The 25,384-nt window shown below is 42.6% G+C and overlaps 1 protein-coding gene across 1 annotated transcript; it reads right to left on the bottom strand.

Moving 5' to 3' along the window:
- Positions 1 to 466: 466 nt before the first annotated feature.
- Positions 467 to 25,384, bottom strand: BAALC (BAALC binder of MAP3K1 and KLF4; the record flags this gene model as incomplete). The annotated part of the gene is made up of 3 exons (XM_082479953.1): positions 467 to 641; positions 3,768 to 3,937; positions 25,219 to 25,384. 3 exons carry the CDS (start codon positions 25,382 to 25,384, stop codon positions 537 to 539), a joined length of 441 nt encoding a protein of 146 aa, XP_082336079.1. The 3' UTR covers positions 467 to 536.

The raw sequence follows: 25,384 nt of genomic DNA, 5'->3' as shown, positions 1-25,384 counted from the left end.
CTATATGACTTAACTATATATAACCAATATCTATAGTTTAAAAGAGATTTAGTGGAGGCCACCTATATGTCTCTTTCTGAGATCTCTGGGTTTGGGTTTTATGAAAGTGAGCTCTTTAAACAAACTCCGTGGGTCTGAATGTTCACACTCACAACCCCTTACAACTAAAAATGCAGATTAATTTGTTCATTCCCTGTTTTAAATTGTGATGAGCTGTACCTCTCATCATCCAGCCTCATCCTAATAGCAACGCAGAACAGGACATACACAAGGAGATAACTTAGGAGTTACTAAAAACCAACTGGCATGAATTTTGGCGTATGTCTGTGCGGTGCCACTGCTTTAGACAAATGACATCTGACCATCCTACAGTGTCTGCAGCTGGTTTCTACAAGACGTGTTTCTGAAGGCACTCAGCAGCAGCTGCCTGCTGTATTCAACGTGGAACATCTGCAGATCCTCATATATTCAGCAACTGACGACATTTAAAGTGCAGCGAAGCATGTTAGGTCCATCCTCACTTGCGCTTTGCTTCGTTAATTGACACAATTCTTTGTTTTCCTTCTGTCGCTTTGTCTGAGGCTTTTTGTAACATTAATGGCGACATCTTTTGTGGACATTTTCTGTGCGTCCCATTTACTCTGTGAAAGTTTTAAACAGTACAGTGAGTTCCACAATGACAGCACAAAGAGTTGTTGACGATTACCTCCTAATACATGAAAACAGTTCTACTAAATAAAGAGAAAGACTCCGGCATTCTTCACACAGTACTGTGATGTGGACCAACTTTCTCATTCAGCATGGACGCAAGCTTTTATAATTGCTATAAAGGCTGTGGACACCAGTAGGCTTTGGACCAACCCTCTTGGCTATCATTAGCATCTCTGCATGCATGTATTCTAAAAGCAGAGCAAATAAATCCGTTTTCAGTCCAGAAGTGGAAATTAGAGGTTCCTTTGGATGTCACTGGGAGCTCAGACACTAGTCTGAGACAGAATATTCTCTACTTCATTTTATGTTTCTTAAATGAAAATACAGTTTCAAAATAACAATATTTTGTTATGCTGTTCTGCCTGCATATCAGACCCAAGTACAGTATATACCTTTAAGAGCTTCGTCAGATTATTCCCAAACATTCAAAAAAGTCAGTCTGTCTGAGGCATGGAAATGCATCCTTAATTTAAATTTATTATTCTCCATCGCCTAGTCTGTCTGCTTGTTGCCATAAGCAACGCACTATACTGCGCAGTAAACTGGATAGGTCTAGCAAAGGACACTGAGACCCTGGCTGATAGGGACACAGAGCTGAGACAGGTGGGTTTGATTACTGCATTTCCAGCGCTTCACGAGACACTTTGTAAGTGTAAAGAATGCCAGGGAAATTAGGCACCATTTACATGGTAATGATGCCAAGCGCAATAATGTCTGGTAAACTTCCACTGACCCGAGTGGAAGGTCCGTATTTATTTGAGAGCAAAAACGGGTGTTTATTTGCCGGTGTGTAGTACTGCACAGTTCTGCAGCCTGAATATATCTGCTCCTTTGCTATCCACTCCCCGCTGCTCCCGTTCACACAAGGGCTCTCCAAAGACACATCTCATGAAAACCAAACCAGGTTATTGTCAGTCAGTGACATAATCCGGATATCACCTTTGCTTTCGGGGTGCTTGACCACTCTGTTGTCTCCCCTGGTATTAGGACTCCTTTCATCACCAGCATCTTTTACTTCCAAGTTGTTTTGACATGACCCTCATGAGAGGATACTAACATTTCCCAGACGCAGCCCATGTCAAACCCTTTCCCTTTCGACACCACAAGCTGTACCCTGTCACGTAACCGATGGTAGGGGTAAGGCAGTAGGATGCTTTAGAGCTTGATGCCTGAGAAAACGAGAACCAGAGAGGTAAAACAATTTGCTCCTGCCACCCCACAGGCCGCTGGCAGAACCCAAGTCCCTGAGAGCAGCGTGTGCTGCATCACGTTGTGTTCTACAGCACGCAGAGGTAAAAGAAAAAATGCAGTCAGCATGAATATTCAGATGAATAAAATGGACACATTTTGAGTTGGGGGGGGAGAGTCACATTCTCAGCTATAGTCACCTAAACTTTAGGTGTCCAAATTGGAAACCCGCTTCCCTAAACAGCCAGTGGAGAAACAGAGATTCAGAACGGCAAACCAGAGCTGGAGCCTAACTTAGGTACTACATTTTCACTGTAGGAAAATACATTCCTTTTTTGACTTATAAGTTGAAGTTTAGACAAGTTGTCTTGCTTTGTTAGACACCTGCATTAGATGCATAGAACAATGCAAATGCCCTACGTATAATCAGAAACTTCCTTTGCGCCAGGTTGCAACAGTACAGATATATGTTGTATCTTAGCTAGAAAAAGGCGGGAGGATACATCCAAAGCCATAGGGCCCCAGGTTGGGAACCCACACTTCACTGAGTAGTCCCATTACAGTCAACATTCACATTATTCGTATGTTGTGGGAACTTGCCCATACTTCCTAGTAAGTCTAACTACAGAAGTAATTTTTCAATTGCTTTACAAAGTTAGACAAACAATTTTCTCCAACAATATGTCAGGTATACACTATAATCCTCAAGTGTGGCCAAGTCTTTTTCAAATTGGATTAATAATTATGTTAGTTCTGTTCAACCATATCCAACCCGACCAGTTAATTTTTCTCTGTGGGCTAGTGGCTATGACAGGCATTTATGTTTTTCATTTACAGCAAACCCATGGCTCCAGATGTCACACTGCTGTAGAACGCGTCCCTGTATGTCTGGAGCTGCAGTATCTCGTGAAAAGATACAGCAGGAACCATGTCACCGGGCAATATTTCTGTACAACAGCAGTACAAAAGATAAAACAGTGAAGGTATAAAATAACCAGACATGTAACAATGTGGTGTTTGTTAGCAAACACAAGGTGAAGTTCAGACCAAATTCCCTTTTTCATTTGTTCAATCCCCCTGGGTTTAAATTCACCCCTCTCCGGGACATGAGTCCCAAGAGGGGACAGCTTCTTATGGGGTGGGTGTAGCAGTTCCACCACACTCCATGCTGAGAGGTCTTCCCTTCTGAGAAACGAAGGAAGCAGTAAACCAACTGTAGGTTTTGGGTGACTTTAATCTGCAGCAGCTCAGCAGCTGCTACACAAACAGGGCAGTGGGTGGAAACCAGTGAGAGACAGGATAGGAGACATTTGGGCTTTGGTGTAGCCCCAAAGGCTCAGGTTTCCATACACCATTGTTACACCAGGTGATCCTTTGACAAAGTATGCAGTTGGTGAGGGGGGAGAAGGGAGGAGGACCTGATCCAAAGCCTAATGAAGTTACTGAAAAGACTCCCACTGACTTTTTCATGCTTTGCATCCAGCCTTAAGTGAACCAGCGTTTGTGCAGTGCACATAATTTAAGCAAAGCAGCAATTAAGGAAAAGCACATTCCCTTTCAGATAATTAATCTAAACAGTTTGCACAATACATGCCACAGCTGGACTGAGTTGAAAAAAAAAAAAAAAGCGTAGGGTTTTTTGCTGTAACAAGTGTGTGTGTTACTCTAGTTGCCAAATAAGACATCGATTTTGTGGCCATTCGGGCATGAGACGTTGTCAGAGGTGCTAGGCTCAATCACGCTATGCCTGTGGTGCCGCCATTTTGTCTTCCCCCAAGGCATTAAATACAGTCTGACTGCAGTGAGGAAGACTGTCACAAAAATAAGTTTGACCGGCTGAGTGTAAGGGTCCATAATTATACTCTTACCTCTGCTGCTCTCAAGCCGTTGTGTCTCTGTGTCCTAGCTCCCGTGCCATGGACCATGGGGTTCACATACTGAGGACCACCATTGTTCCTCTTCTCGGTGTTCAGCATTCCAGCCGTGGCTGATGCTGTAGTTACACCTGTCTGAGGTGATTTTCCATCTTCCAGAATACCTAGTAGGGACACATGAAATTGTGTGATTAATACTGAGGAGCGGTTTATAACATTGCCTCTGGCTTCCCTCTATTTCCCACATTTTTGTGATAGCGCAAGTCGTGGAAGGTGAGGTACAGTACTACGGTGGGAGCAGCCTACCTCCTTTTGTCACCTTTATCCTCACACTTCCCATGATTTGGCCTTTCTCCTGTAGTCCACTGCTCCGTGAAACACTGGCTCAGAAAATGTGGAAAACTGGTTGATGAGTGCAGCTTATAAGTAGCCTTTTGGTCACCTGCAGATCTCCGTTGGCTTCTCCACACACGCAGCTGCTTGCATGACTGAGGGTTTAACTGAGGACCCAGAGGGGCTGCCCTTAAAACTCTTTCAGTTCTGGTAAATGAAAGGGTTAGATGTGAGCATGACAGATGAGACCGATATGGATGGAGAGATTCAATTCTTGATGAAGTAAGGCGGGGAGCCAGCAAAACTGCCACCTTGGACTTCCGAAGGGCAGACTTCAGCCTGTTTAGGAGCATGGTCGAGAGTGTCCCTTGGGAGGCACTTTTGAAGAGCAAAGGTGCCCAGGAAGGCTGGGCATACTTCAAGCAGGTGCTCTTAAAAGCGCAGGAGAAGGCCATCCCCTTGTCTCGAAAAACGAGCAGACGGGGAAGAAGACCAGCCTGGCTAAATAGAGAACTTTGGCTGGACCTCAGGAAAAAAAGGAAAGTTTACGTTCTCTGGAAAAGGGGGTTGGCAACTTATGAGGACTATCAAGATATATCAAAGCTATGTAGGGGGAAAATGAGCTCAAAGCTCTATCAGAACTCAGCTTGGCCACTGCAGTTAAAGACAATAAGAAGAGATTCTTTCAGTATATCAATAGAAAAAGGAAGACTAGGGAAAATGTAGGCCCACTGGTGAATGAGACGGGTGCCCTAGTGGTGGAAGACACAGAGAAGGCAGAGTTACTGAATGCCTTCTTTTCTTCGGTCTTCACTGCTAAAGCTGTCCCTCATGAATCCCATACTCTGAAGGCAAAGGAGAAGGTCTGGAGAGAGGAAGATTTTCCCTCAGTTGAGGAGGACCGGGTCAGAGACCACTTGGCCAAGCTGGACATTCATAAGTCCATGGGCCCTGATGGCATGCACCCGTGAGTGCTGAGAGAGCTGGCAGATGTTATTGCTAGACCACTCTCCATCGTCTTTGAACGGTCATGGAGAACAGGAGAGGTGCCTGAGGACTGGAGGAAGGCTGACATCACTCCGATCTTCAAAAAAGGCAAGAAGGAGGACCCAGGGAACTACAGACCGGGTAGTCTCACCTCTGTCCCTGGGAAGGTAATGGAGCAACTCATTCTGGATGTCATCTCCAAACACGTTGAGGAACAGGAAGTTATTGGAAGTGGTCAACATGGATTTACCAAGGGTAAATCGTGCTTGACCAATCTGATAGCTTTTTATGACGTTATAACTGGTTGGCTGGATGAGGGGAAAGTCGTGGATGTCATCTACCTTGACTTTAGCAAGGCTTTTGACACTGTCTCCCATAACATCCTCATCAGGAAGTTGAGGAAGTATGGGCTAGATGAGGTGACAGTGAGGTGGATTGAGAGTTGGCTGCGGGACAGAACTCAGAGGGTTGTGATCAGCGGCACAGAGTCTAGTTGGAGGCCTGTAACCAGTGGTGTCCCCCAGGGGTCAGTACTGGGTCCAATTTTGTTTAATATATTCATTAATGACCTGGATGAGGGGACAGAGTGTACCCTCAGCAAGCTGGAGAGCTGGGCAGAGAAGAACCTAATGAGGTTCAACAAAAGCAAGTGCAATGTCTTGCACCTGGGGAGGAAGAATGCTAGGCACCAGTATAGGTTAGGGGCGGACCTGCTGGGAAGTAGCTCTGAGGAGAAGGATCTGGGGGTTGTGGTAGACAGTAAATTATCCATGGCCCAGCAATGTGCCCTTGTTGCCAAAAAGGCCAATGGAATCCTGGGCTGCATAGGGAAGAGTGTGGCCAGTAGGTCAAGGGAGGTCATTCTCCCCCTCTACTCTGCACTGCTGAGGCCACAACTGGAATACTGTGTCCAGTTTTGGGCTCCCCAGTTCAAGAGGGACAGGGAACTGCTGGAGCGAGTCCAGCGAAGAGCAACTAAGATGATTAAGGGCTTGGAGCATCTGCCTTATGAGGAAAGGCTGAGAGAGCTGGGACTCTTTAGCCTGGAGAAGAGAAGGCTGAGGGGAGACCTTATTAATGCTTACAAGTATCTAAAGGGTGGGTTGAAGGAGGATGGAGCCAGGCTCTTCTCAATGGTTCCCAGTGACAGGACGAGGGGCAATGGGCACAAGTTAGAACACAGGAAGTTCCGTTCAAATACACGGAAAAACTTCTTTACGGTGAGGGTGACAGAGCACTGGCACAGGCTGCCCAGGGAGGTTGTGGAGTCCCCTTCTCTGGAGATTTTCCAGACCCGCCTGGATGCAGTCCTGAGTAATGTGCTCTAGGCAATCCTGCTTTAGCAGGGGAGTTGGACTAGGTGATCTTTAGAGGTCCCTTCCAACTCTGAAACTCCATGATTCCGTGATTCCGTGATTGCTCTATTTATGGCCTTGAACATTTTTAAAATCAGAAGTTGAGGAAAAAAATTAAGAAAAAAATATATTTCATACTGGTTTGACTATCGGTAATCAAATAAATGATTAATCTGCTTTCTGCTCTAGCTGTGTGGATAAGACATGCATTGTACAATATGATATTGGCCAGCCTAAAAGAATTCTCTCGTCTTATTTGATTAACAAAAATCAGTTGTCATTTCTGGTGAGTGCAGAGCACTAAACATCCGGTTGTAATGCTGGGTCTGAAACCCCAATACAAAGGGCAAGTGGAATGCATGATTGGAGCTCTCAATTTTATTTATAAAGAGCTTTATGTTCAAATAGAAAAAAAATAGATTTACTAATTGGCGATGCAGGTATCAAAACTGGAGGCAGAAGCAAGGAGTCACAGATACTAAGGGAAAAATAAATATGAAGAAAACCAATGACAATTTATTGCTACTCGAAATGTGCATTGTGTCAACAAGAACTTCTGCCATGAGTCAGGTGGGAATTCAAGCACAGTATTAAGATCATTAAAAAAGAAGCAGAGAGAGTCCTGAATTCTTTCCCAGAAAACTGTAAGAAAAGAGGATTTATCAGTAGAAAGCAACATCAGTAGCAGCTAGCAAAGGCAATGAATGAAATCAATAAAGCTTCAAGCAAATATTCAGTGTTGATATCGAAAATATCTGAAGTTGTGTAAGATTTAAGAAGTATAAATACGAACGAGTCACTGCATTTCCCTAAGCAGTCAGAAGATGGTGTTAAAGTTTTCCTAAGACAGTTTACTTGTAGTAGTGGTCACTAAGAATAGTCCTAAATCCTCTACTTTTTGATAGAAAAAAAAAAATGAGTTGGAAGTTGAAAATACTAAATTATAGGGTGTTAAAAAAAACAAAACAAAACAAAAACCAACCAACCACCACCCCCCCCCAAGCAACTAAAAATACTTCAGTCTTTGGAAGCTGCCTTTTCTGTCAGATATAAAAACTAACGCTGTTCTCCCATCTAAATCTACAGGGAACCCCCCCAAGACAGCAGTAAGCCTCACCTCTCCTGCATCTCCTGAAAGTCCATACCTACTTGTGGTTTAGGTCTTATCTCTTCCTACCACTCCGCAGTGCAAGATGAGAGGCAGAAAAATGACGTGGTGCAGCACAGTAAGTGGCACAGAGTGATATCATAGACAAAATCAATTGTCAGGAAGGGAGATGGAGAGGCAGTTAGAGCCGTGTGAGTCAGGAGTCACGCCATAGTCTGCTGCTTCACCTTGCAGTGGAGCTGTGAGGACAAGCTTGAGCACAGCTTCGACCAGGTAAAATGCTGCAGGCATTACATACTAATTCCATTAATTGAACCTTGGACGTTTCAAACATGTACAAATTATGAGTTTTTCCTTCTGTGGAGTCATCCTACAAAATTACTTTGGGCCATGTGTCCCTTTGGCCATCTGGCCTCTAACTAAATTGTCTGGTGAAACAGCTGTCAGCTGAAAGGCCACTTTGTTATTAAGCACAATTGTTCATGTATCAGATTGTGTCGCATCTTTTGATCTTGCACAGAACAATTTTTCTTACATCAGTCCATTTCTGGAGGCTGATGGAAAATCTCTATCCTGAAAATGTTATATCTGGTTCATTTTTTGTCCTCTGTTGGTTTGCAGCCCGAGCACCCTTGTTGAATCCTACATTGCAGCGGTGAGACTTTTTTTTGCAATACTTGACAGAAATGAACCAGATATCAGCATCGGAGCCTTCCACTACCACTTTACTATATTTTTATATGGGTGACCTAGTGGTCACCAATACTAGTGCAAAAAGCAGTGCTTTTTTATTTTATTCTGAAATATGTTTGCTATTCTGAAGTTAAACTATTTTAGAATTCCTTATCATTGGCAAACAGGTGATTTAGAGAGTGGGCAACAGTTTAAAGACTTCAATGACTTGCTCTTTGTGTATGAGCACTGAGCAGAAACCAAAGTGAGAATGCCAGAGCAGTGGCAGTAAGAGCACCAGATCTGTAGGCAATTCATAAAGTGACACCTATTTTACAGACGATATATAACACAAAATGCTGATTGCAAAACAGAGATGATGTTAAAAAAAGATTAGGAACATATGGTTGCTTTTAAAATAGCAAATATTTTTGCATTGCTATTTAGGGTTTGCCACAGTAAACAAAATGGAAGTGGAAGAGTTAACTTTCTTTTTCTGTAAAATCTGGAATTTGCAAGGTAGCAGGGTGGCAATACTCAGGGTCTTGCCTCAGTGTCGTTTCAACCAAGCTAACTGTCAAGATATTTATATCACCCTCACAGCATGGGTTCGGTAAATAACCTCCTTAGTCCTTCACTGTAGACATTTAAACAAATGGGTTCAGTAATGGTGTTTTCATTCTCATGTTCTCTGCCAGGACAACCCCTGCCAGAAGCCTGTGGGCCTCCTAAGGCCAGGGAAAACAGCAGATCCCACCACAATGCTCTGTCAAATACACATATTTTATTTTTAAATGAACTGGCAAGACTAGAATAGCCTTATGGCTCCATCCCCAAACCCTGAGTTTCTGGGTGATTATCAAACCCACACCAACGTGATGGTGACCTTCCCCTCAGGAGTGGTTCTTCAGGATTTGGGGGACTGCCAGGCTGTTCCCTTTATGGGGAGGAACGGATGACAAGAGGCGAGTATTTCTTTGCACGCAATCAGCTTCGTTTATAAAGAACATACAGAATCACAGAATCACAGAATTATCAGAGTTGGAAGGGACCTCTAGAGATCATCTAGTCCAACTCCCCTCCTAAAGCAGGATTGCCTAGAGCACATTACTCAGGACTGCATCCAGGCAGGTCTGGAAAATCTCCAGAGAAGGGGACTCCACAACCTCCCTGGGCAGCCTGTGCCAGTGCTCTGTCACCCTCACCGTAAAGAAGTTTTTCCATGTATTTGAATGGAACTTCCTGTGTTCTAACTTGTGCCCATTGCCCCTCGTCCTGTCACTGGGAACCATTGAAAAGAGCCTGGCTCCATCCTCCTTCAACCCACCCTTTAGATACTTGTACGCCATAATAAGGTCTCCCCTCAGCCTTCTCTTCTCCAGGCTAAAGAGTCCCAGCTCTCTCAGCCTTTCCTCATAAGGCAGATGCTCCAAGCCCTTAATCATCTTAGTTGCTCTTCGCTGGACTCGCTCCAGCAGTTCCCTGTCCCTCTTGAACTGGGGAGCCCAAAATTGGACACCGTATTCCAGTTGTGGCCTCAGCAGTGCAGAGTAGAGGGGGAGAATGACCTCCCTCGACCTACTGGCCACACTCTTCCCTGTACAGCCCAGGATTCCGTTGGCGTTTTTGGCAACAAGGGCACATTGCTGGGCCATGGATAATTTACTGTCTACCACAACCCCCAGATCCTTCTCCTCCGAGCTACTTCCCATACATGAGTTCTCTTCTCAGTGGACGCAGGGAGAATACCCAAGCAGCAGCCCCATTGCTCACAAGTCCAAGTCCATCTTTCCAGTATGAAATATGCTAAAAAACATTTTCTCTCCCATGGCATTGCTTACTGTCATCTTCCTTTTCAGCGGCTTGCTAGGCTGCACAGGCGAGCTAGCTCTCGCCTTTCTTACCAGGCCGATAGAAATCCTTTAGGCTGCAGTTTGACAAATGCTTTTTTCAGTAGCACTGGGGAAAAAAAGGGGTTATTTTAAATTGAAATCAAGCCCTAGACTTTATTCATCACCCAATGACGCAAGCAGTCAGACCGGCGCAACTTGGGGAGTAGCATGGGAGTTGAAACAAGCAGCAGAAAGCAGCTTCGCTCGGTGTGCTACCCAATAAACAAAACCCAACCAAACCCCACTCACCCGGCTACACTCGTTCTTCTCATCAAGTGTCCTTGCTGAGCTATACAAATCTTCTGGAGGTATATTCATGTTGCTTCCAACTACCCCTGCGTCAGGGGACGTACGTTTCTTTCACCCATTTAGCCTGGATTCACTAAGGATTCCCGTTGTGTTACAGGAAAAAGTGTCCCAAAGACTTCTAAAGAAGTTGCTGGCTCAGAGTAAGATGTGATGTCACTGACTGATTACAAATATCCTACACAAAGAAACTTTATTTCTAAAATAAATTTCTTTCACTAAGAATTCTGATGATTTAGACCAAATGATGGCAGTTCAAACAATCTTTCAGTTTGTGTATTTTCACATTTGAAACTTGAAAAACCAAATTTGCCCAAGTTTTTTTCCAGTAAAATGCTGGCATTAAATTACTGCCTTTTGTTCACAGTTCCCAAAATACAGAAGTTTTGGAAAATCCAGGTATGGACAAAAATCAGCTATAGTTATTAAATTTTAAAAAACAAACCTAAAAAGTGGTCCCTAGGATATCTGGGTATGTTTTAGCTGCTCCACAATTTAAAAGAAGGGCATTTAAGAACAGTTTCATAATTACATCAATAAGCAATGAACAGAAAGCTACCTAAAATCAGAGCTATCTCAATACAAGTATGAAGACCAGCAAGACGGAACAAATCTGTCCGAAATATGTATCTTATGTGGAGAACAACAGGCAAATTAAGGGTAATATAAACTCCTAGAAGAGGACAAAGAGAATAGAACATGACAATTGTCACTACCAATACAAAAATAAAGGCAGTGGTATTTTTAAGTAGCTCCTATAAACAGTGTAAATAAAATTAACTCTCCAAGAACTGCTGCTACTCATAATTAATAGTTTGTCCTAATGATGAATATTCAAACTGCCAGTAAGAGACCAAGTTTTTCCAGTCTTTCTGGGATAACCTCCTACTCTCTCTGCTATAAGCGTAATGAAAAATTCAGTTTGTCCAAGCAAACATCAACATTAGTTTTCAAAAGGAAGACTTGGAACACTTCAATGCCTCTGTTACCGTAATTATCTAAAATTGTCTTTATTATATTATCATCGTGATTCTTTGTGTTTCAGACTAAGTCATGTATTAAGCACAGGTAGGACATGACCATTTTGTAAAGAAAACAGAAGTTTTCTTCGTAACAGAATTGTAGGCCGCAAACAGGACTGTTCAAAGTTCCTAAATGTCACTTGGAAATCTGGTGCAAACTCACTGCTGCCTTCAGAGAAATCTGTCCGTGATGCCCTTTTTCTCTGCTGGCTGTAACATACCTATGCCTTAACTTCTCTCTCTCAACATCTCCATCTGCCTCATTTATCTTCCTGGTGGCTGTGCCTCACTTCTCTAAGAGCAAGAGTCTCCAAGACCCATCTCCTCCCATGTTCTACAAGACCTCGTAGGCTATGCTAACATCGTTCTTTTGTCTACAAGCCTAATAACTTTTAAATGCTAATGAGTTTTCAGAATTTCCCAGGAAGCAGCATCCCACAACCGTGAAAAATGAAAATACGATATAAGGTATAGATACCACCATAAGGCCATCCCTGCAACATTTATTTTCTGTAAGCACTAGATACTTCAAAGCAATTTATTAATAATACTAAAGTACAGAAGTTCTTAATACCTCAGGCATTTTGTATTTTAGGAGATATATACTTAAAATTGTACTCCAAAAGGTTGCTTACAGACTTGCAAACTTATATGCATTCAAAATAAAGCATGCCTAAATCATATTTTATAACTCTTTAAAACCATTTAAATGAGGAACGAACAGTCTAAGAAAGATTTTAAAAGAATCATTTTAGTAAATAGGATGTTCACCGCAGAGAAGTCAAAGAAAGTGTAAAACGTGGAACAGAGATTTTAGACATGTATTTCTGATTTTTTTTTCTATTATATACTGACAACAGTCGTGATAGCAAAACCAAGGACAACCAATGCATAGACGCTGCCATAGCTTTTCATACAGCCTGGTTACACCTAAGAACTCATTATGAGAGCATCTTATAAAGAGGAGAGGAAATTTTTACTCTTGAGATTTAACTCTTTCTAGCCAGATTTTAGTACAGAAATAAAGATGACATGAAGAGGTGGAAAATAACGTAATTAATTCAGATTGTGAAAGTAAAACTGAAGTTAAAAAGTGTCCTGGATCAACAGCTGGCACAGAGAGACAGGAAAAAAAGGGAACTAGGGGGTCAATTTTGTACATGACAAAAGATAACAATATGACTTCCTCAAGGCTTTTTGCCAGACCTTATCTATGTACGAGAATCACAGAATCATAGGGTTGGAAAAAAGCTAATATATATTTGCTAAAGATCAAGGGAGAAAGGAACCAGATAGCGACACTTAGGGGTAGCCCTTAATTATCAGGACTACTGGAAACTTCTCAAACCACAGGTTTATTGGATCCCTTTGCATAGACCTCGTCGAAAGACCAATATCTTAGCGAGATCCAAAACTGAACTGAAAATTTCTGTGACTAACAAAAATTAGCAATGCTGCAATAGCTAATGCTGGCGAGAAATTCAAAAGGCGTATGAAGCTGGTAGTACAGAGGTGAAATTAGTCTTAGCCAAAAGGGTCAGACATTTCTGGAGAAAATTATTCCACATGCACTTGCCATAATATTTTCCTACCTGATTTTAAAGCAGCAGGTAGTGGCCAAAACAGGACATGAATTCTGACCCAAATACGCTATAGGTCTGACCCAGTACCGTGGACCCAGTGCTGCCACATGCTCTGCTACTGAATAACAAGCTCCTATTTGTTTAAAGTGAGTAGCTGTTCATTAGTATGCTAAAATTATATCTTTGGAATTGACTACGAACAAACCAGTAAGGTTCAATTTTCTGGTTCAGCAACACCCTTTTTTATTTATTGTGGCCGGTACCTCATTAATAATGCATAAGATGCTGTTTCAGAAAATGCTTGCATAATAAGATACTGCACTGTAGAAATGGACTCTGAGAAAACTCACAGTAAAGACACATGAACGATGTTATCCCAACACACAGTTGCTTTCAGAGTGTTACCATCACTGAGTTTGTTCCTTTTAATGCTACAGAGTGGTAAGTAGAGAGAGCACTGAAACACCTGTTATCTGTACCTGTTTTCCCAATTTGAAACTATTCATGTTTGGGAAAATGACGTACCTGCTGGCCTGAGAGCTGATCTGTACTTCTGCTGCAGAAATACAAGTTAGCATGGATCCTATCATAAAAGAATGGAGTGGAGGTTGTGACAAAAGTCAAGCTTAAGTCATTTCCTCCAAAACAAAAGCCTCAGGCACGAGGCCAAATGCTCAGGAAAATGGCAATACCTTTTTTTCCTAACAAGGAAGTATTTAGAAACTTTCAGGCATAGCAGAGAGTGGGTTTGTGAGCCAGGACGAAGGATCCAGAAAATCTGCAGAAGGAGGACCTGTTGCAGCAGGAAAATGTCATCAGAAAGGATGTTTTGTATTTAGTGACTCAGCAAATACAATAACGCAATAAATTTGCTTCCCGGACATTCAGAGAATCCAGAATAATTTATCTGAACTCTAATGCAATAGGAATTTTAAATGATGAAGCAAATCAAAAGAAATGTATTTACAACTTCTACACATTCTGTGTTGGCCGTCAAAATTCCGCGGAGTCTCTCTTTCAAGATGCGGGTGGTGAGGCACTGGCACAGGTTGCCCAGAGAAGTGGATGCCCCATCCCTGGAAGTGTTCAAGGCCAGGCTGGACGTGGCCTTGGGCAACCTGGTCTACTGGGAGGTGTCCCTGCCTATGGCAGGGGGGTTGGAACTCGATGATCTTCAAGGTCCTTTCCAACCTAAACCATTCTATGATTCTATGCCACAGAAATGCGTTCCCTGCAGGCTGGGGACAAGGCAGAGGAAGATCTGTCCTCCTCACCTGAAGCCCTCCACACCTGGCAGGTGCCTCCAAGGGTGACTGTGCCCAGGCAGGGCTGAGCCGTGCCCCGGCGCACAGCTCAGTCCCACAGGCGCGGGGAAGAGGGAGGAGCTGTGTGCCTTCCTCCCCACTTCCATGGGAGGCTTATTTGAACTCAACTCACCCTACAGCACAAACACCCTCTTCATTCTCCGTTTAGAAGGTATCTGCTTTACTTTCAGCACTAAGGAAAGTAGGTGATAAATAAGAGGAAATTCTATATTTACGCAAGACAACGAGGCTCAGGTAACGGCTAATAGCAGAAGGCAAATCAGACTCTGTTCTGTCACGTTCAGGAGCCTGATGGAATTATGCTCTTTTGTAAGATTATGGCATTAAATGTCAAATTCAGTACAAAAAGAACTGGCTCACGATGAATATACTCAATGCTTTTGAAGGACTTTATGTGCATCAGGCAAAACTGGGAGACCAAGCACTACATCTTGTGACAGTTTTGGTGGGGAGATTTGCTTATTTTCCTATTTCCTGACACTTCATTTCTGAGCATGAAACAAACAAGAGTTCTATAGAATACTGTATTTCAAAACTTCTTTTGCCATTGCTGTTTTGAAATGAGGCAAGAGTCTCCCCTTTGTCAGATAAAAGGAATGTCTAAAAGATTTTAAAACTGGCATTTAACATGCACATGCATAAATGACCATATGATAAATAGCTCTGAAAGTCTGATCAGATTTATTACCATAATATGAAGATTTCTACTAGAAAGTATTCAAGGATCCTAGCAGACAAGTTGCATACAAAAAGGACAGCATTAAAACTGCAAATCTTTATTTTTCTTACATGGCCTAATTTCCCAGGTACAGGCAGATGCTAAATCTTGGCATATTGGTATATTTTGATTTAAAATTATGATACGGAATTGTGGTACAACTGTCTTGTAAACAAAGGGCTGAGAGAAGGACAGCAGTCTGCTGCTTGTTTTCCATCTCTCAGCGTGCTTTCCTACCGTGGGAACTTCTTTCTTTGTATCTTAAGGAAAGAATTGGACAGGAACGGAGCTAAAAGTAAGCACCATCGGAAAACAGGCTGACTCGAGCTAGTCGGACACCCCACAACTGTACCCACCCTGCTTGAAGACAGGTTCTAAACAGGGGCTTAGAGTTATAGACATTCACATAGTCTTTCCTTCTCCTTTACATGGTCTTTCCTTCTTCTTCAGGACGTGGTAATGAAACATCACTCATTATGTTTTAGACTAATTTCCAACACAGAAATGGAAAGTATTATTATCATTCTCATTACGCAGCTAATCACGCATGGAATTTTAAGATGAGTAGATAGCATCGTTTCAATTAATCTTACTGAGGAGCAGCAGAAATATTTAGGCAGACTAAATAGAAATCCTTGTGAAAAGTATGTATATGTACATGAAACTTGAGCTGAAATGACTCTTCAGTTCAGCAGCTGGAAATTGAAGCTAAAGGTTCCGGGTAAGACATTAGACATGTATTTTAACAATGGGTGATTAGCTGCTGGCCTGATTTACAAAGGCTTAGGCAAAATGTGAGCCACTGGAAAGCTGCAAATTAAGCCTGAATGTCCCAAATGTATGCTCCATATGGGAATTAATTCAGGAAATACTAGTGGGCTGTATGGGCAGGTGATGTTTCCAGTCGTACAGTCCATGAATATACGAAAGGATACTCACGACTCAACCGGCTCACAGTATAACTGTGATCATAAAATGCTTTGGCTTAAGAGATCTGTATGCATGTGAAAAAGCTGTCACTCACATTTAGCGTTCATCCTAAAATGAGGGCAGTAGCTGGGTTAAAACCTAATGTCATCAGCTGTTAACAATCTACTAGATAAATCCATGGCATTTTTTTCATCTTTTCCACAGTGCTAAACGCTCAGAAAGCAGTTGGGCTCCAGCCTTAGGCGAGTGGCAGAAATTCGTACCGTTAGCACTGCAAGTGCTTAAAACAATTCCGATGGCCCACCTGGGACATACGAGCAGTTTACAAGAGTGACAATTGCAATGTGAGAGGAAACAAGGAGAGGACAACATCCAGATGAAATGTACAGAAATAGAAACATGGCCATATGCATTGCTAGGAAACCGGGAAAAAAAAATTAAAAAAATTTAAAATCAGTCAATCAATAGAGGGTTTGGCTGATTATTTTCCTCTTCAGTAGCTGGCATCCACCTGAGCAGGCTCGCCTGAATCCGTCATCCTCCAGGAGGAACGAGAGGCTCAGCTTTACTACTTTTTCATCAGCTGCTTAAAACTTCAGGCTCAGTCAAGCAAACAGCAATGCAGAAATGATCTGGAGGGTCTTGGTGGATTCAGGAAAACCTTAAAATGGAAAATCCTGGCTCGCAGCCTACAGCTGCCCATGCTAATCGGTAAAACGTCGCTCCCCGTTTACCTGTTTGTTTGACTTTATCTGTATTTTTCCTAAGCAGAAGAGAAAAGGCAGTGTGACAGTCTAGGGAAGTAAGTATGCATCTACTCATCAGATAATAAAATTGGGATAGGAACGCATTATTTACTTGCATACAGTAAAGGACCAAGCCATTTTTTCATGCAAAGCCACTGCGAAGAAATGCACACAATCACGCAACTTTCGAAATAGTATCTGCATAACCTAGAAAAAGAGCGCTGCCTTACAATCGACTCATGGCTTCAGTCATTCAGTTTCTGAGTCTTAACTCTTACTGTATTTCAATTCAAGATAAACCCCAACTTTGAATCTCGGATTTTTTTAACTGCAATCAATTTATTTCATTTTTAAACTGCAGGTATACCTGAGAAAAAAGTGGGACTGGCAATATCAGTTCTGTTTCTATTAGGAAACATATTTCTATACCTGACTACAGGTACAGGAAAGACAGGTTTCTGTCACTTAAATGCTGGATTACTGCAATATGTGGTCAATGTGGAAATTTTCGAAATTTCAATCAATGGGCAATAAGGTAAACTACACTCTGAACTGTGTTTCCTGTGTGAAATATATTACACCTCTACTTTGAGATTGGCAGGAGTCTTCACTTAAAGCTAATCCCATTTTTAAGTGTTAGATTTGAACTGTACATTCCTAAACTGGAAAATACGGAATTAGAACTGGGCAGAAACTGTAAATTCATTCCTGAGGAAAAGAAAAAGGATTTTTTTAATGTCCTGAATCAGGATATAAAGGGGAAAAAAAAAAACAAAACAAAAAAAACAAACCCAAAACAACAGAGAGCTTTTTCCACAAGAAGAAGGATTTTGCAGAGGAATTTCCTTCTGAGCATCCTGCAGGCAGGACCTCTTACTGACAAAAACCACTGCTCAGGTTTCCTGCTCAAACCCTTTCAGACACTCTCTCTCCCTCACCATCGCTCCTCCCCACCGCCCGCTGCAAAGGCAGAGGGCAACAGCTCTCCACGTAGTTCATTGCAGCCCTTTGGCTCTCGGTAACTAAGAAAATTTTTCTCATGAAAGATTTCAGTGCTGCAAGAAGGATTTTTTTTTTTTTTTTTAAGCTGGAAAATTATCCAAAGAGAAGGTTCCCAATCATCTGTCCTGCAAATCACCTCTATTGATGCTCAACAGCCTTTCTCCCTTCTGGTACTGTGACAGCTAGGAAAGCCTTTCATGAAATTCAAGTGTTCGTGCACATGGCAGTTTCAGTGAATTTATCCCATCCGTGGGTAAATGACTATTCTGGGGTAAGCTGTGGGCGACCAAACCTGGTAGGTCTGCTTTTGAGTGCAGGAGGGATTCAACAAGACCATTAGCTAAGTGGGAATTAATCAGAGACTAAGAGACCTCATGGAAAAGTCATCATAGTATATTTCAATTTTTTTTTAAAGGTTTTTCAGTGCTTTGAGAGAATCCTAGAGGCAGAAAGAGCAATTGAGAGGCTGCCGAGGAAGGAGCAGGCAGCTGGAGAGCCCTGCCCAGCCCCTGCCCTCCCCTCCTGCCGCGGGGGCACGGGGCGGCTGCTCCTGCCTGAGACACCAGGACCTTTCAGGAGCCTTCGTGCAGTACCTGAATGTCACTAACCACCTACCATTAAACGAGATCGAAGATTTTCCAGCAATTGAGTCTGATACATCTCACAAAATAGCAAGCTGAAGGCTCATAATGGAAGAAATTTTCTCATCTATCAATTATCTCTCATATCTTTAATAAAATTTTGCTTGCTTGGACCCTTTCTTTTCATGTAGGCAGGTGACATTTATTAATAAAGTATTAATTTAAAAATACTTTTAGATGTAGGGGAGGGAGGTTGCTTAGTATGTTCTCATGGGCCATACAAGTATCAGTAACATTTTTTTACTGAATCAGCAGAACAAAATACATGCAACACCCACAAAGAGTATAATTACACAGAATGGCCATAGTGCAAAACAGCAGCAACAGTCCCATCCAAATTACTTACATCCCCTATACATTATCTCAAACAAGATTTGCATTTCTAACAATCCTACGCTCATAATTTAGCAAAAAGCTTAAGCACAGGGGGTCTCAATATCAACAGGACTTTTTCCATGCTTAAAAATAAGGAGATGTTTATTTTGGGGAGGGTGGAATAGGGAGGGGTGGGATGATTCGGCATAAAAATGCCAAAGTTCTCTGACAATATGTTGAAATATTTTGTTGCTTCCAATCTGTATTTCAGCTTTTGTTCTTAAATGACATCTGTACCTATGTGAAATTCAGATAATATTAAACTGTCATATGACAGCAAAGATGAAAATGTATGGATGGGAAGAGTTAACAGCAATGGTTGGAATGAAAAAAATTATTATTACAAAGAGCTGTATTTATCAGATGAGACTGATTTTTCCAATAATTTAAATGCTGTCTTGTGGTGGAGTACTGGTTTAGGCCAATACTGGAATCTTTGACTGGGTTCTACGCTGAGCAAACCCCAAGTATATGAGTCACATGAAGAATGGGAATGTTGAGTAGTTTCAGGTCAGTGGGTTGACAACCATAATTTATTACAGAGGTTATCCATTTAATTCTATTATTTTTCTCTATTGCCATCTAAGGTTCTTTATCACTCCCTGATCCATAGACTGATGAAAAATGCCATTTTTTACTGGCAAAACCTGTTATTTTTTCCATTTCTAAGTGAGGCATATAGCTGGGCGGTGCATCCATGTTATTTTCCCTCTATCCTGCAACACTCCCTATCCCTCTCCTGCAGATGTGCTGTGAAAAGTTCAACGAGAAGTCCCTAAAGCATATGGGAATGGTTAACTCTTCTGGAGCTGCAGGGTCACCAGGCTTTTCCACTGCTTTGGCTTACTTCCACGGTTGGTACCGAGTTTGCACGTGCAGTCCTGACAGCAAGGTTTGCTAGTTCCGTGGTCTTCCAGAGTTGCAGAGGGATGACACAAAACTAGGTGCCATTCAGAAAGAAAACCATTGAAGAGTAGTCCTACCAAATCATGCTTTTAAGAAAGTGATTTTCAGAGAGCTTTGGACAAAATCTTCTTCTTGTGCAGGAGGAAGCACCTACAGAAACCCACTCTACAGAGGCACTTTACATATATAAGAAGTCTATTACCCGCCCATATAAAACTGAACGCGCAAAAAGTTGGTGTACAAAGTTGAGCAGATACATAAGGTGGCTGCTTTCTGAAAGCCAGATGGTAAAAATTAGATGCAAAAGCTTTCTCTCCCTACTCTATGAAACATCCCACATGCTATTTTTTCCTTTTCTTCTCTTTCTGTGATTTAGAAAGGTTTCCTCAGTACCGCCTGTCATACAGAGGCTAGTGACAACTGAAATGGCAGAGATTGTGTAACTAAAATCCAGAAACAATATGAAATGGGACTCTTCAGCAAATACCATATCATTATAACAAAGGTCTGGACTAAATGGGAATAGGGAATTATTGTAAGATTTCTACAGTCCAAGAAGAGGCTGTATTTATTCATTTTACTGTAATTCTGAACTGTAATAAGGTTATCTCCTGAAAATACCACGTGTCAGAATCACTGCTATAATTGTTTCCTAAACAAACCAGATTCTGAACCAACCTGTTCATAGAAGAACAGTAGTAAATGGGCATAAGACCACAGAGAGATACTGATACACCTGTATTACGCACCAGCGAAAGTGATCCCTCTTTGGCTCCCAACCTAAAATAGATTTTTTAATTAAATACTTCTCTGCAGTCCGATTCAAGAGAAACCATCTGCTGCACAAAATAAGGTCTTCATTTACAACCTGATGCTTGCTGATGCATTTCGGTAAGCTGTTAACTTTACCTATACCTGGTAAACGAAGGAGTGGATGACTGCAGCTGCGGTCCAAGCCAGCACCAGTCCCTGTTGTTATGGCAACTGGTGCGCGCACAGCCCGGCTCTTCGGCTGCAGCTGCTTCCAGCCTCTCCTACTGCAAAGGATGGAAAAGCAATTTTCCAAAACTTCTCTATGCAAGGTTACCTCTGAAGCCCCGATTTCTGTACACTGAGTCTCCACCAGAGGCTTAACTGCACAGACGAACCCCGTCTATAAAACTTCCCACAGTTGTCAGCGATCGCAAAATAGCAGAGCAGCAGCATAAGGTGGTCATTTAAGACAAGAATTATTCATAAATGTACAACTATATTAAAGGCAACTACATAAAGTAAACAGCTGTCCGGATTGCTAGATACTGATACATTTTTTCCTGCATTCCTCTGATTTTATTTATTTATTTTACAACTCCCATTTCATAGCTCTTTTGCAAATGTCTTCACCAGGGAATAAACTGATCCTAAATTGCAGATTTCATTCCTGGTGAACCCACTGGCTGCAGGTATGTCTGCTGAGGCCATGAGCAAGTTTTTCTCCCAAGTGCATCAGGTGAGTCTTTGTGAAATGTGGATAATGTTTTTCCTTAATACGCTTCAGGAGAAAAGACTTTGCTATAGAAACCTTGCAAAGTACAAAGAATGAAAACCAATTGTCTTTATTTTTAAAGCCTTAGCCAATACTGTGAGTCAAGTAATGATAATAAATAAATATTTTATTAGTTGAGGCACTGAACAAATGGCAATCAATATGCAGCTTTTCAGTTCTGATGCAAAAGAATTATTTTTTCCTTGGTTGCTACATCATTTAAAAATTAATTATTTTTACTTGTATTTCAGTAACAATCTCCAGCCGAGACTGGAGTCTTACTGTGCTGGTCGCTGTTGGAAAACAGTAGGGACAGATCCTGTCCTAAGGAGTTTGCAGCCCGTGAGGTCAGTCACGATTGTAAGGTCTCTCTGACCACGAGGCAACACGCTGCTTTATCCACTCTGAGGCACTTTCGAGTATAATAAAGAAAAAATAATTGAATTCAGCAGCTTAGTCATTGAAAAATGGAAAGAAATAGAAATAAGATGACTTAAAGCCTGCTTTAGATGAAAATATTATTTTTTGTTATAGTTGCTACTGAACGGGTTTATAAAGCACTTTTACAGTACTGCTTACTGGTAGAAAATCGTGCATCTTCAGCTCCTAGCCTACACATATCCGCGCATCAGCAAGTTATCCCAATGTAACATAGCAGAATAGGTAAATGTGTTCCAAAATACTTGACAGTTTTGTGCGGGTTTTTGCTAATTCAACCTTTTCCCCGCGGTTTGCTTGTAACCCACGGTGACCGCCCTGAGGACTCGCCTGCTCCTCCAGATTCTTACTTCCCCAGAACTTCATCACTTGCACGAACACTTCCACTTAGCTGAATCAGACCCTCTAAAGAGAAGGCAATTTGTGCAGAGGGTTGCAAGGATCAAGGGGCGGTTACTAAGCAGAAACGTAGTCTATTATTTTCCCCAGCTATAGCCTATGCAGTAGCTGAATCCTGTGAAAGGTTCTCTGCTTACGTAGCAATGGATGTTCTTAAGCGAAACCGCTCTATTGTATGGGCTCACTGTGAGGCTTTCCTTTTTTCCTCCCTCCTGGAAGCCGCTCGCCCTAGGAACAGTACGTACGCTTATCTTCTAGGAGATGTCTTCCAATTTCACCCCCTGCAGTGCTTCATGAAGTTATTTATCACTTTTCTACCCCTCTTCAGCCATATCAATTTACCCTGCTCATCATTGTCAAAGCCTCAGCAACAAGTTGCTAACACCTGTATTCGTGGCTGTTAGTGACTTGTCGTGAACCTAGGAAAAGTCGTCTGCCTTATTTTAGCTATATTATAAAAACTGATATTGTCCTATATGTCTTCCTGTAAAAAAACAGGGAGATTGGAATACACTTTATGAAAACGGGTGTAAATAATCAAGTAGGGAAGTGAACAAATATGCTAAGAAAGGATCAGTTGAAATAGGAAGAAAGGAAAAGCGAAGGGAAAACTAAAGAAAACCTCATGACTTACTTTTTAATTTAATATTTTATCTTTCAAAATGCTTTAGTAAAGATACAAACATTTGGCTACACAAACGCATATAGTTCCAGTGAGAGCAGACACAGAAAGCTAAATATGCTGTCTTACAAAAAGAGAAGGATATAATGAAATTTTGGGGTGGGATGAGATTACTAAGATTAATATACAGTAGTTCCTAACCTTTCCTCATTGATACACTTGCTGATCCTGTATACCATACGTTCTTTCATCCCTGAGTGATTTACCTCCCTTTCCAGTTTGATGTCCAACATCTGATGTTGTTTTTTCCACTTAATTGTAACATGTCAGTGATCACAGCCACCTTTCACTGCTTTTGGCTTTTTCCTGAAGTCTTTCCTTCATCCTGCCTCCAATTCTTTCTCTTCACAGAATTTCACCAATTTATTCCCAGTGAAAAATTACAAAGAACAACTTCACCCTCTTCTCCCCATCTGCCTTTGGCTGGTCCCCCCTTCCCCAGCTGCCTCCTCCCTTTCCACGTCCCAGTTACAGAAGTTGCCTGCTCCGCTTACGCCAATGTCACGTCCCATCTCCTCATCTCCTCCATCCTACTCTTATCCCCTCCTTTACTCTTCCCTTTTGTCTCTCTTCCCTTTTGTCTCTCTCTCTTTTACTCTTCCCTTTTGGCAGTTTTCAGTTCTCACACTAAAAGCATGTTTTCCTCTTCACGTCTTAAACCCATACTTGACCTCATTTGCCCCTCCAATTGCTGCTTCCTCTCCCTTTCATCTGTAAATTCACTGAACGTGCTCTTTCTAGTCCCTGGAGTACCTCTCCTTATTCCTTTCCTTTCCTACCTCAAGCCTTGCCCTGCAACAGCTCCCAGTGATGTACTTTGTGACTTTCAAGGCACTAATTGGGACCAGTGTGCTTTCCTCAGGTTCCTTAAGCTATTGCCACCGCAGCTGTGTTGAAGGGTGAATCTTGCCCTCCCTGGAGTCCTACTAGTCTTTCCTTTGCTCCTACTCATCTGTCCTCTCCTCATTCCCTTCCTCTCTAATCTCTTCTGCAAGGTTTTCCTGTAAAGAGTTTCTCTTACCCTAATCAGTCTCTATTGGACTTGAGTGTTGTCCTCTTCTCCTTATCTCTGGTATTCTCATCTGTAAACACAAATTCAGTTATCACATGTTTCTAGGAAGAATACTTACCTCTTTATCACCTCCTATTCAACATCAAATCTTGGACTATCTGGCACCAACTCAAAGTAAACATGGCTAAGATGATGCTAAGTGTGGGTACAGAAGTCACACTCGCTGTATTTAGCTTTCACTGCTGGAGACAAGACTGTCACCTGTCATTCAAGCTTACCCACCAGTATCATCCTGAACCTCTTTAAACTCCTTATATAATTGTTAATACAGCATTTCATATACAAACTCACCTTCAAATTCCCATAATTTCGCATGTGATTACTACAAAGTCTTTCTTTAGCCTTCAGGAATACAATAAGGACCTTTTACGTCTTCTCTTCTCCCTCCCTGTCGTATTTCCATCAGCACAGAGTCATCATCTCCCCATTGCAGTTGGCCTGTGACACCCACCTTTGTGAATTTTCACTCCTGCACTTCCGCGATTTCTTCGTGGTGCTTTGTAGCTCACTGTAAAACTCTGCAAAGCTACTTCTTTTCCTCTGAAGCTGCCCATAGGCATATACTGCTTTATATGCAAATTATAATCTATCTGGGGCGGTGACCATTTTCATGTTGTGCTTGTACAACATCTAGCACGATGACTTTCTGGACCTAGACTGAGATTTCTAGATACCACTGCAGTACACAATAATTCTGAAAACATTTTAACCCCCCCACCAGATCAGAGCTGCTCGTTCCCTTTCCCATCTCCGTCCCTACTGCAGTGCCTCAGGGGCACAACTAAGAACGTACCACACTGACAAGAACTGGGAAATTCAAACGTGTAGGTCAGCTCCTGCGCAACACCATCTGAGCAGTTTTCTGTATGTCATCCTCATTTGAGGTACCATGGCAGAAGGTTGGCACATCACTACCCCTTCCTTCTTTGAAACCCAAATGACTCGTTTGGCTAAAAAGGAGTGTTGCCCAACAAGAGCCTCCAGGACCAAGTCCCTTCTGGTGACGTTATTACACAGTTGATGACATTTACATGCTCTCTCTCCTAACCGAGCCCCACCGGGAGAAGGACTCTGGACACCGAACCGGCTCTTTTAGAGATCAGCCCTGCGCGGGGGCGGCCGGTGGCGGCGCCCGGGGCGGGCGCGGAGGGACCTCCCGGGGGACGGGGGAGCGCAGATGCCGGGAGCGGACGGTGCTGCCGGCCCGAACCCGGGGGGACGTTTAAGCACAGCCTTAAAAATCCATTTCTTGGTGGGGGCAGAAAAAAAAAGACACCCCCCGAAAAGCAGGTAAAGCGGATAGATAGGCGGATATGCACACCTATATACGCTATATATATGTGTGTGTGTATGTGTATTACGGTGTCGCCCCTTCCCCCGCCGGCCGTGCCCACCCGCGGCGGGGATCCCCCCCCGCTCCGCACTCACCGGGGCGCGGGCCGCCCTGCTCCCGGCCGGCGGGCTCGGCGCTGCCGCCCTCCTGCGGCGGGCTCTCGGAGTCGGTGTTGGTCAGCCAGGTGGACTCGGTCTCCCGCGTCCAGCTCTCGTAGTAGCGGGGCTCGATAGCGTCGGCCCGGCTGCCCCCGCAGCCCAT

This window comes from Vanellus vanellus, assembly GCF_965231255.1.
Source record: "Vanellus vanellus genome assembly, chromosome: 2".
NCBI classification, from domain to species: Eukaryota; Metazoa; Chordata; class Aves; order Charadriiformes; family Charadriidae; genus Vanellus; species Vanellus vanellus.
Note: the sequence above shows the minus strand (reverse complement) of the source record. Positions and strands in the feature narration are given on the sequence as shown.